The 12139-nt window shown below is 39.3% G+C and overlaps 1 protein-coding gene across 2 annotated transcripts in view; it reads left to right on the forward strand.

Annotated features, from left to right (window-relative positions):
- Positions 1-12139, forward strand: part of LOC137997270 (FACT complex subunit SPT16-like) — a 47503-nt gene that overhangs the window by 19111 nt on the left and 16253 nt on the right. The window contains exons 18-26 of one of the 2 annotated variants that reach the window (XM_068843164.1): positions 1490-1519; positions 1776-1850; positions 4444-4487; positions 5402-5484; positions 5696-5766; positions 6135-6199; positions 7539-7601; positions 8540-8675; positions 11017-11118. In XM_068843164.1, coding sequence (XP_068699265.1) covers positions 1490-1519; positions 1776-1850; positions 4444-4487; positions 5402-5484; positions 5696-5766; positions 6135-6199; positions 7539-7601; positions 8540-8675; positions 11017-11118 — 669 coding nt within the window. The remainder of the gene's footprint in view (positions 1-1489; positions 1520-1775; positions 1851-4443; positions 4488-5401; positions 5485-5695; positions 5767-6134; positions 6200-7538; positions 7602-8539; positions 8676-11016; positions 11119-12139) is intronic. The other variant, XM_068843172.1, reaches the window with a different exon arrangement.

A 12139-nucleotide genomic window follows, 5' to 3' on the forward strand; every position in this document is an offset into this window, starting at 1 on the left:
CTTGGAGTAATGGGTTAAAGAAGAGTGGATGTAGGGGTTGTCAATGCATCTTACAGGGGAATATTATTTTAATAGCGGAGTAGTGAAAGTGATCAAAGTTAAGAAACTACATTGTAATGTCGTAAAAAAGGTTGCTCTTATTCATTGTGGTGAAGTACAATAATGATAAAGTATTCTCGTTTGTCTCACGCTGACAACACTGGACACAACCCGCTTTGGAACAAAGTAAAGTTTATTGATCGTGATCCTCATTGGTACGCACGCAGGGTCAAAGAGGCGATTCACATTGATGTAAGACTTCACCCTAACAACATCAACAGGGATAATGGAATAGAAATTCCGGAAGCATGGATGCCCACGATCAAGAAACACAACAACAGGCTGGAGAACCGTACGACAGTGGACTGCCCAAGGAACAACACATCAAAACAGCAAAGATCGAAATGCACCAGTCACAGCTGCTGAAAACCAACCAATCAAAGCGGAGCATCCTGCTTAAAGGTGACGCGTAACCAGTCGACCTCATCGCATGATGAAGACTAGCAGTGTGCAGTTGAAACGTCACGATCTACATCTCAAGTGACCAAATCGTGAGACAAACGAGAATACTTTTTTATTATTGTCATGAAACTACAGTTTTGAAAATATAATTATTGCATGTACATGTAGAAATAAAATTGTCCTAACTTCTCCCTAATTAAAACCTAAAGATTTAACGCTCTTGTGAATTTTTTTTGGTTCAAAATCATGCTGCTTGATTGGCCAATGTCTTCCCCCTGCTTTAACCAGAAAAACGTTTGTATCTTTGTCCTCCAAAATGAGATGTCTTCTTCTCCCTGACCTCATTTGATGTTCCCTTTCCCTGCATAACTTTCATTGCCTTTAATTCCCCTTTCCTTCCTTTCACTTCTTCATTTCATACATGTACCCTCAGGCAGAATTTTCTTTATTGCCTCCTCTGCCACACTTTTTATAATTTCTCTTTCATATATTATTTTGTTTTATCGATTCATTCTGTTCCTGTTGCCATAAATCACTCCCCTCACTTTCCTATCCTTTAGAACATCTTCAAAGCTCTTTTATCCTCTTTCTCCGTCTTCTTCATTGTTATATAATCTTTTGTCACTTGCCTGCTTTCCTGAAAGGTCTCATTCCTTAACATTGTCCTGTCCAAATCTTCCAAATCACGTTTTGCCAGCATACACATTCATGACATGTACTGCCAGTGTGCCATTAATGGCTTTCATCATGTTTTCGTCGTTCGGTTTTCTCTTTTTCCATTTATTTCTTTGCCTCTTTTTTCCCATTATCAGCATTGTTCAGTGTTGTATTAGTTTTGCCATTATTGTCACTTTGAAGTATACTTGGTTTTACACACATTATTGTCATTATCATTATTGACTATTAAAACTTGGAATATTATTTCAACATCGTTACCAGTATGGTACATGTATTTTGTTTACCACCTGTCCTCATTTTTCCCCCACAGTATTCTGAGCAGAAAACTTCAGGAACCGCTGTAAGACATTTATAATATCAACTTTGTTTTTTTCAAATAAATCAATAAAATTAATATATAAAAAGTAACAAATTAAATTAACTTAAAAATAAAACAGAATTTATAGTTTGATAAACAAACTAAAATAGAATTAACTGAATAACCATTAGTTTTGTTAAAATTTAAGGTATCCTGCTTCTGTTTTTGTTTTGCTGTTTGATATTTTAATGTTGAGCTATAGATATTTAGGCCTATTTTGCTATTATTGTTGCCACAGACTGAAATGACAGCAGAAGAAAGAAGGAAAAAACATCAGCTGGAGCTTAAGGAGCAGTTGCATGAGGAAGCAAAGGTCTGATTTATATTTTCAAGAACATTTTGCCTCCACTACTCAACCGGGCTCTCGAGCTTAATGATGTCTGGGTGTGAATTGGCCAGGCAAGCCACTGTGCCTCTTATTTAGCTCTGCAAAAATGTACAAAAATATTGATACATTTAACTTTGTGACAAAGAGAAGACCAATGCACCTGAACCGGGCACTCGCCGCAAAATGCAAAACGCGGGCACGTGGCTCTCCAAGTGGACTGGAGCCAGGTCTCTGTTGCTAATTTATTGTAATGTATGCTAATAAGGCTTATCACAAATTACATTAAGTAGGAAGTGGTTGAATTATGTTTTTACTTCGCTTGGTAGTCATATGGAATCTAATGGGGGACACACACATGTAGATGACATCCCCTAGTTACAATTTCAGAAAGTTAGGATAACGTGTTTTACAATGCTATACCACCTCGGCAAATGAGGCTTTTAAAACTGAGCGTAAAACAGGAGAAAAGCAGATAACACTTTTATCCTCTTTGGGAGCAGTCATTGACAGAGGGTAATAAGTAAGCTCGTTCTCAAGGTCTCTCTTACAGACCCTGGGAACGAGGTTGGGTGATAAGCAAAACTCCTAATATTGCCTTTCATAATAATTGTAAAGAAAATGTTTGAATGCACTAAAGGATCCCTGAACCTGACGATGTAAAGGTGAGTAAAGAACACTGTTTTTTGCGTGGTTTGTGGATTATTGAGAGTGGAGGCAGTGCTTGATTCGGTCAAAACGCGTTTATCATAACACACGCAATTAAGAGATTTGATATGTTGGATAAATCTGGTGAGGGGTTCAGCATAATTTATTGTGAATGAAAAACATGAATAAACGGTAGTTGGGTCTACAGCCGCCGGTTGTAGTTGTTGTTACCACTAACTCGTCTTTCGTTTTTCAAAGACAAGAGAATAACTAAATAGGAAGTTATCTGTATTTTTTTTTTTAAGGTTAATGCTGTAAAAGTGGTGTATCTTCACGTTAACTAACACAAATCGGTATTTTGGTACTCTTGCCAAGCAGAGAATACCAAACAAGCAAGCGAATTATTGCGAAAAAGAAAAAAACATGAAAAGCTGGAGTTAATATCCACTACCCACGTACCTTTTTGGTTTACGATTAATAACCGTGTAGCCGTGAGTTTCGATCGTGCAATTTTGTAGTGAGGCCATTTTATATTGCAACACTAGCAATTTGACCTTTGGTTGAAAGCAAATTTTCGTGCTTGAAGTGCTACTGTGACGAAATTTGAATCTTCCCTATCGAAGCCATTTTGGCACATAAACACGTAGTCTGTACGAGAAGAAGAATGCTGTTTACCATTTTCAAATATCTCTTTTTGTTCTGGAGATATTCAAGTTTTTTTAATATGCAAATTAGCCAAGTGATGACGTCATAAACCCTACCAAATTTTGATCAAGTATGATGGAGAAAGATATCTCAGCCAATTTGTATCAGAAATACTTGGTTCTTTGCACTAAGATTCTAGTAAATGTGTTCCACAATATGAGCATACCTTTTTTGTTACCATGGCAACATACTGGGTTCCAGACCTCCCTGATATTAAAAGCTTTGCAGACCACCTTTGGCGTTCTGTCTTGATATTTGCAAATGGTGCCTCATCTGCATGATCCTGCCAGCATATAAAGATGTTAGGTCGAGCTTGTGGCCTTGGTTAATGTATTTCTAGCCTGAGATCACCAAAATATTGAAATCAGGTTGGAGGGGACTGGAAAAGAGTGAGTTGCCATGGGAACCAATTTCTTTACAGTCGTAGGTGTGTTGCCTTCAGAACTATCAGCTCACCAAGTTTCAATGGTCTCTGTTGCAAATTGACCGAGATAGCTCAATTTATATTCTTGATGTTCTACTGGGTTGGGTGAATGACGTCATTAGCCTTCTCATTTGCATATTTAACACATTTTTCAAACTTAAATATCTCTGGAACCAATGCAGATATTTCCAAACGGTAAACAGCGTTTTTAATGTTTCATGGTACTCTATGTGATAAACCAAAAAACTCAAGGGATAAAAATTTGATCACAGTAGCACTTTAACTCTCCCACTGACGAAGCACCACTTTCTTAAGAAACTAACTCTATCTACTTTTAGGCACAGCTTTTTGTTTTAATATTGGTCGTCACGGTTTTCATTGATATTAACCAATTCCATTTCTGCCTCTCCTTAATGAACATGAAAGACACTGAGGCTCGTCTACAGCCAATAGGGACTTTAAGATCTACGCCACAAACCAACAATGCACGTGCGGGGCGCGCATTTTAGTCCACAACATTTTAGTCCACAACAACACGTGAAATCACAAAATTTGAGGTTTTGACGAAAACGCCAGCGTACAAATGTGAACCTGTCATTCTGTAGTTTTACTCTGAAACCGCTCGTATCCAATTTATTTTTAAGATACTTCGTCCACATTGTGCAACGTGAACGAGATAGACTTATCGCGAAAAACTTACCGATAGTGCAAAGTTCTATTTGGAAGTGACGTTTTCGTCGATGTGGCCGTCGTAGATTTTAGAGTCCCTAATAATAACTGTGTGCTTCCCTTTTGTTACCATAGAGACGTCTTTTGGAATCAAAAGGAGATACAGAGCCTAACGCAAAGTGAGTACGCCTGCGCGCACGGACGTCTCACTTTTGGTGCATGGTCACATTGTGCACACTTGATTTTCTTTTGGAGGTGATGAGACTGGGAATAAAAAAAGTGTCCCTAGCTTTTTTCCTTGTTGCATGATTAGGGAGTTTAAGCAAAGACGACGCCTACGGCAACGAAAAGCGCCACAAACTAAAAATATGATAAAAAGTAAAAATACTCGTGCAGCACGAATTTCCGTGTACACTATTTCTTTTCCTTACTTCGCAAAACAACAAACAATACAATACAATACAATGCAATACATTCTTAATTGACGACTCCCCATAGAGGCTTTTCAGGGCTAATGGAACACAATGACGACTAAACAGAACATTCAACAACAACTGTTAAGAATCCCAACTGGCCGGAAGCAAGCCAGTTGGCTATTTGTAAGTGCAGCTAAGAAGTTGAACCAGGGATTACCAGGAACAAATTCACCAATGGCCAGAACGTGTCTTGAACCCGGAATCCCCGGATCTCAAGGCAAGCCCTCTAACTACTGGGCCACACGTCTTCCACATACAACGTCAAAGAACCCATCCTGTTACAGGATAGTTCGCCCGTATTGTACAAGATGAAGAAGACGGAATAATCGCGAATACTACTTTCGATAGCGCTAAGTTATAGACGTTGTCGTTTCCTTTCTTAAACTCGTTATTGAAAAGATCACCATCTCTGTTGATTTTGCAACCTCTCTCGCGGAAGAAAGGAACAGTAAAAAAAGCGATGTGTTTAGTGTCCTTTATAATATTATCTTTCATTCTCGTGATGGTCCTAAGAATAGGCGAGCATTGTTGCCGGTTTTTCTTGTTGTTGTCGTTTTTGCTTTTCTCCATTTTTTCGACTTACTAGAACGTTTTGTTTTCCTTTCTTGAATTTTCAGAGTAAAACCCTCCAATGTTGCATACAAACACGCGTCCTTAGTTCCTCGCGAAAACGACGTCAGAGAACACAAGATATTTGTGGGTAAGAGATTCGTAGAGTAGTTATAACTATGTTTTGTCTTCTCGTTTGTTTCTGTACGGGTCTGTAGCTGCATTTTCTGCCATAAACAGGTGTATAGCCGCATTCAGAAAGTAGGCGAAAGTTATCAAGGGTTGCGCATACTTACAAAGCCACAATGGCGTCTTTCACGTTTAAATTTAGTTTATTTTGTTTTGATTTTATTTTCATTCAGACAAGAAGTATGAGGCTGTAGTTTTACCACTGTTTGGAGTAGCTACTCCTTTCCACATATCCACTATAAAGGTACGAATAGGACTGGACATAACTATTGTTGACTGTTAAATCTTTTGCCTCGAGGCAAACACATTTTTGCTGTACTCCCTAGACACCCTAAGTTTTGTCTTAGGCAACCTGTATCTGTCTACAGTTGATCGATGCAGGTCCGCGTTTGCTGTAGCCGGAGAGATTTACCTAAGTTAAAAACGAAAAATATACGAAGTTATAGGGGCAATTTAATTATTGTTATCACTCTGGCCCGGGTTGCTCGAAGCATGGTTAGCGCTAGCCAGCGTTAAATACCCTGGAAACCTATAGGTTTTAATGCCTCCTAGCAAACGGGTAGCGCTAACCAGGCTTCGAGCAACCAGCCCCTGGGTTTTTCTAATTTGCAGAACATCAGCTCGAGCGACGAAGGTGGATACACTTATCTTCGAATTAACCTCTTTTGCCCAGGAAGGTAGGTTCAGCGATTTCAAAAGACTCTTTTTCCGATTATTTCAAACCAGTTTCGTCTGTCCATTCATATTATACACGTCACTCACTGAATGATGATCTGTCAGGGTTCGTACGGATCATGGAAAACGTTAGGCTCGATTTCCGCCGCTCACTCGAGTTCGGGAGTGAGCGCTGGCTCGTTTTCCAAAACAGCGGCTGGTACTGGAGCCTGGGAAAACCTGGAAAGTCATGGAATTTAAGAATTTCATTTTCCAGGCCTGGAAAGTTGTGGAATTTTATTGTCGGTCATGGAAAGTCACGGAAAATTATAATTATAAATGGTTAATTAATCATTGCAGTTGTCGAAGCGAGGATAAAATGAAATAAAGGCGAGTTTCTATCAAACAATCGGAAGTTTGGCGGAATCAGGCTCTTAATTTATTCAAATTAATTTTGATCTGAGTAATATCCTAAAATAAGGATAGTTTAAAAAATTTCTTACGTGACAGTTAAACGTATGGTCATGAAAAAAGGGCATGGAAAGTCATGGAATTTGAAGTGCTTAAATAGTACGTGCTCTGTCTGTTGTGAACTACCCAATACAGAATTCGTCCTCTCCGTTTCACCGGCACCAGCCTTTGGATTTCATTATCAACTATGATTGAGCAAATTTATTGCTCCTTTTTCAATATTTCTTTGACATATCAAGAATTTTGTGATTGACGGTCATATTAGTGTTCTTGAGTAGTTTACAGGCGATATTAACTCTAATATTTACTAGTTGGTACATGAGGTAATACGTTTTTATCTAAATAAATTTAGCTCCGTATTCCTTTTGTTTATAATATTTTGTGTGGGTCACCTACTTGATTTGTTCCATTAACTAGGCTCCACACGAGTACAGAATTCTACACTATCTTTTTTCTATCATAATGTATGTAACTGAAACATAAATTATTTTAATCCTTTTGCAAACAATGTAATTTTGTTTGAGTTAAATGAAAATCGATTTGGCTTGAATTGACTTTGCTTGAAGGTTTGACTCCATAGTGACTTTTCACGTAAAGACAATAGCATGGTTCTAAATGAAACACCAATTATAGTTCCACATGGTACCATAACGCAGCGGTATGGTAAGGCATTTCTCGTTATAGCGACCCTTATATTGGGATATCTGTAGAATTCTTGAGACGTGGTTTAAATTGCCTAGTCCTATTAGGAGATAATTACTGACAAGAGTTTATAACTTCCAGTGGTATTTTTCAGGCCTTGGCTGTTTAAATGGTGGAAAACGCTATTTTACCACCTAAATTGTGTGTGATTCCATTTCCAGGTCATAATTTACAAGTTTTTCTTTTTAGTGTTGTAGGTCGTTCAGAGGGAAATATTTTCGCACAACCTGAAGCTACGTTTGTTAAAGAATTGTAAGTGTGATTTTGTGTCATCGCTGACCTTAAGTCGACTTTTCCTACCAGAACATTGCAGTTGTAAGTTCTATTAACTTCAGAGAGTTCTTGTTCCATGAATCCATCGTGAGCTTGTAAGAACGAAAAAAAAAAAGATGTACATCGTGCAAAGCACAAAAATAATGCGAGCCAAGCTCGGCTGAGTTTAGTTACGTTGCTGAGATTTTGAAATTAGAACTGTTATCATTTAAATGTCGAAATTAATTTTGAGGAGTTCTTTGAATATTCAGTTCGTTACGCTTTGTGGCGATAATCGGTGAAATCAAGATCAAGTCTTCTGTGTTTGTTTTTTTTTTTCTCTCGTGCACGCGTTTTCCTGCCTTGATTTATTTGCAGCACTTTGCGTTATCATTATCTTAATAGGGCCGTTTATACGAGAGAAAATAAGCGGCTTACATAAGACGCGAACACCCCGTATAAATGGTACAAAATCTACGTTCACGGCTTTCTCAAGCCGCGGCTTATCCTGGCCTTGGAGTTTATACTCGTATAAATAGTTCCTTTCGCGTTTTATGTACGCCGCGGCCAGAGTAAGCCGCGGCTTATTTTCTCTCGTACACGTATAACGGCCCTATTTTGCGTCTGTTCTGATCGGCCAATGTTATTTCTACCCGTTTGCTGTTTTCCAGAGGGAAACTCAGTCACTCTCTATCAAAGACGGCATGTGTTAAAAGATTTTTTGAGTGGACCAAGGTGCACATGCACACTAGTTTATTTATTTATTTATTTATTTATTTATTTATTTACTTATTTTTGTTCATGAAACTCTTTGGGATACTTGAAACGCTTTTTCCCCACAAAACTCGGTTGGAATATGGTACCGGTACGGCGTTAATCTTTCTCGATCGATTGATTGTAATGCGTACTGTTTTGCTTTGATGTTTGTTCGCCTCTAGAACGTATCGAAGTTCGAATACAAAAGCTCCTGGAGCATCCCAGCCGCCAGCCATTAATCTAAGTACAGCTTTTCGACTGATAAAAGAAGTGCAAAAGAAATTTAAAACAAGAGAAGCGGAGGAAAAGGAGAGACAGGTTGGTCGTTCAAATACTCGACTGTGTTTGTTGATAGAGCTAGCTGAAATGAAGTAATGGTCATTCATGTACCTGGCAAGACGTTAAGGTGGCTGAACACAATTTTTCTACGGTCAACGCTGTTAATTGAAGGCCGGCGCGGATTTTGAAAATAACGCAAATGTGGCCAGTATGGCAAAAACGTTTTTTCTCCTTCTTGAGGTGGTCTCGGAATTGCGGTTGCGTTGCGTGAAAATCCTGCAGAGGAACGCAGCAAAAGCTGCGCGCGCATTCGCTCAAACTGAATTTGAACCCGACAGCAGTTTGCTATATTACCAAATTTCTCGCAAACCCGTCATTAGATTTTGCAGAAATTTGGAATTGAAATGGTTCCCACTACAAATAAGTCGTGTATAAAAAAAATCGGAAATTTAACTCCCAAGAATCTAAAAAAACTAAAAAACGTCTGACAGCGAATTATGAAAAAACCGTCTATGATACAGCTGTTAAACGTACTTTATATCAATTATTTCAGTTAAGTAAGCAAAAAAAAAGGCTTATGGCTGAATTTTGCATAAATGAGAAATAAGCATTCTTTAGGCGTTGTTTCAATCTAGATGCGTTGCACCCTGCAGAGCACATTAACTGTCAAAAAGAACCTTTGTAGTAGCATTTATCAGTGACCAAGTTTGAGCTTCCAGGCAAAAATTGCTTAAATATGGCAGAAACGGCAGTATGAGGGCTTAAAACTGTGTTCAGTCACCAAATTGTCGTTAAGGGACGCGCTCTGAGTTTATTAAAGTAAACGCCGGACGCATAGAGAATTATTGCATTCGATAAATGTTCAACCTTCACACGCCACCGATGAAAATAGCGTGCTTTCAATTCTTTTCCTCCATTTCGAAGTGGTATATTTCCTACTGTGCAAAGAAGTACTACATAATAATACCATTGTTTATTGTAGTCCAACGAAGTTATTTGTTTTTGAAAGCTCCACCAACCCTCCGTCTTGAATTTCGTCATGTCTGTCGTACTTTATAAGAAATAATGTTCAATGTCTGAATGCGAGGATCTGTCTGCACAATACCTCTTATTATTTTATTAACTTTGCCAGTCAAGCTGGCAGAGCGCCACAACAGCTTGCGCCAATTACTGTGGCCCCTTTTTTTACCCTCCCAACCATGATACACAACAGAAGACAGACCACAACACCGGGAACTACGTGCCCTACTCTTAGCGACAAGTGTGTGGGTTCTTTTACGTCCCACAGGATTACTAACATTGAAGGGTTGTGAGACGGGACCTCCGGCTTATCGTCCTTATCGGAGAAGACTTGAAAGTCTAACCATTTGCAGATGTAGTTACAACGGCAGCACTTTCTCCTCAGTTATTTAAAGACCCTGAGTGTTGGTCCGGCTGGAATTGAACTCGCGACCTCCCGCGTGACAGCCCGGTGCTCAACCAACTGAGCCACCGGTGCGCGGCCGAGTTCGAGGTCGGCCCTTTCGGTTGCGGACCGAGTTTTTTTTTCCGCGTGCTCTACGCTTGAGCCATAAATCAACGGGAAAATAACGAGGATCCGTAACTTACGGTTCTGATCAGGAAAACGGGGTTAGAAAGATATTTAGTATATCTTCGAGGTAATAAGACACGCGGGAGGTCAAGCGGAACATTCAAGTGCCACAAAATGAAGGAAATGCGCAAAACTCTGAAAATCGAAGAAGTCTTATTGGCTTTCATTCTCGTCACCACAGCCTCGGATCAATCCAAGGCTCTGGGAAACTCTGTGTAGGAGAACATGCGCTGTAGGGCTCTTATAGCCAAAAATTGGCTATTTGAACCTTACGGTGCCTGCTCACTCCTCGCGCTAACATGAATGCACCAATTAGAGACGCTTTTGATTGTTCTTCACGAAAACCAATGAGAAGACACCTTGCTTCAGGGTTCCCCAGAGCTCTTCTCTCCCTCAGTCAAGAAAAGAGCTCTGGGGTCGAGATTGATTGGCTTTTTGAATAGTTGCTTGAAACAGTTTCACAAGTTTATTTGAAATAAACAAGATGGGAAACTTCCTAGAAAATGTTGCATCAAAATTTCAAATTTAGCGGACCGTACTGTATAATACGGCTCGCTAAATTAGCCAATCATGGTGCGCGTACTATCTGAAAGATATACTGTAATGATATAACGGTATGGTTTTTATATATAACTAGCACTTCTCATTACACTCTGACCAGTTAAGTCTGTTTTTTATATACTTGTACCAGACAGTTTTAAGGTTGATTTCATTTTCGATTACCGTACCGTTTTCTTTATTCTAGCTCATGCATTGTCTAATCAGATTGATTTTCTTTAATGTTTATAGGGCGTAGTTCAACAAGGTAACCTCATATTGAACCCCAACAAAGGCAATCCCAAGCTCAAAGATTTGTATATCAGACCCAGCATCACACAGAGAAGGTCACCGGTGAGTTCATGGTGGTGATTTTCTCTTATCAAGCGGTTGAGTGCCGTGAAAGCAACAAAGAAAGCGACACTTTAACCAATCACAACTGTCGAAGACGGTCCCTGTATCCCTTTGAGGGAAAACACGAGCCTCTTCCACCTCGTAGGAATATCGAGCCCGTTTGGGAGATAAACAAAGTTTTTGGAATTTCAAGTAGCACGTAATTGTCAAACTATAGATGGTTTCACAGTGACTTCATCAAATTCGCAAGGTCGTCTGAATAGGAGGTTGAAGATGACCTAGAAATAAATCATTTTTCATGTTGTTTCATTGTGACGTCTTTCGTTTCGAGAATACAAAATTTGAATTTCCGAATTGTCACCTTACGTGACACCTTAATGCAAAGCAATTTCTATCCCTATGAATCTCAGCAGTTTGAGCCTTTCAAGTACATTGGGAGATGTCACAGTGTTCATTCACACATTTTATCTCATGAGCGAAAAGTAACACTGACATGCCATCTCCAGGCATACTCTATTGTTATAAGTTGCGTGAAACGCTTAGACAAATAACCCAGAAATGATGTGCCTTACAGACCTGAGAATTGGAGAGGTGGTTTATATATTTGTTCCCTGCAACAATCCAAGTTCTTGGCCTTTTTCATTGAACGGTTTCGAGTTTATTTTTATTGTGCGACAGTGAAAACGATGTACTCTACTGCTTGCGAATGTCGAGAGACTATCGATATGAAAGGTGGAAAATCATTCCCAGAGTTTAGCTACCCCTATTCACATAACAGAATATTCAACAAATATTCTACTTCTTCCATATTTCCCCTTGTACATCTCCGCAGTAGTCGCATGCGCCTCTCCAGCGCCTATTTTTCTCTTTGCCTTGATTGATCAAGATTGACGCGCAAAGTTTCTTAAGCCAATGGTTAGTAAGCGCCGAAACAATGACTCCCTGGTCTTGACTAGAGGAAATGATGTACGGTGGACGCACTTCTGCTCTTTGGTGTGATAAACGCATGTGTGCCTTTAGG

This window comes from Montipora foliosa, chromosome 1 (assembly GCF_036669935.1).
Source record: "Montipora foliosa isolate CH-2021 chromosome 1, ASM3666993v2, whole genome shotgun sequence".
Lineage (NCBI taxonomy): Eukaryota > Metazoa > Cnidaria > Anthozoa > Scleractinia > Acroporidae > Montipora > Montipora foliosa.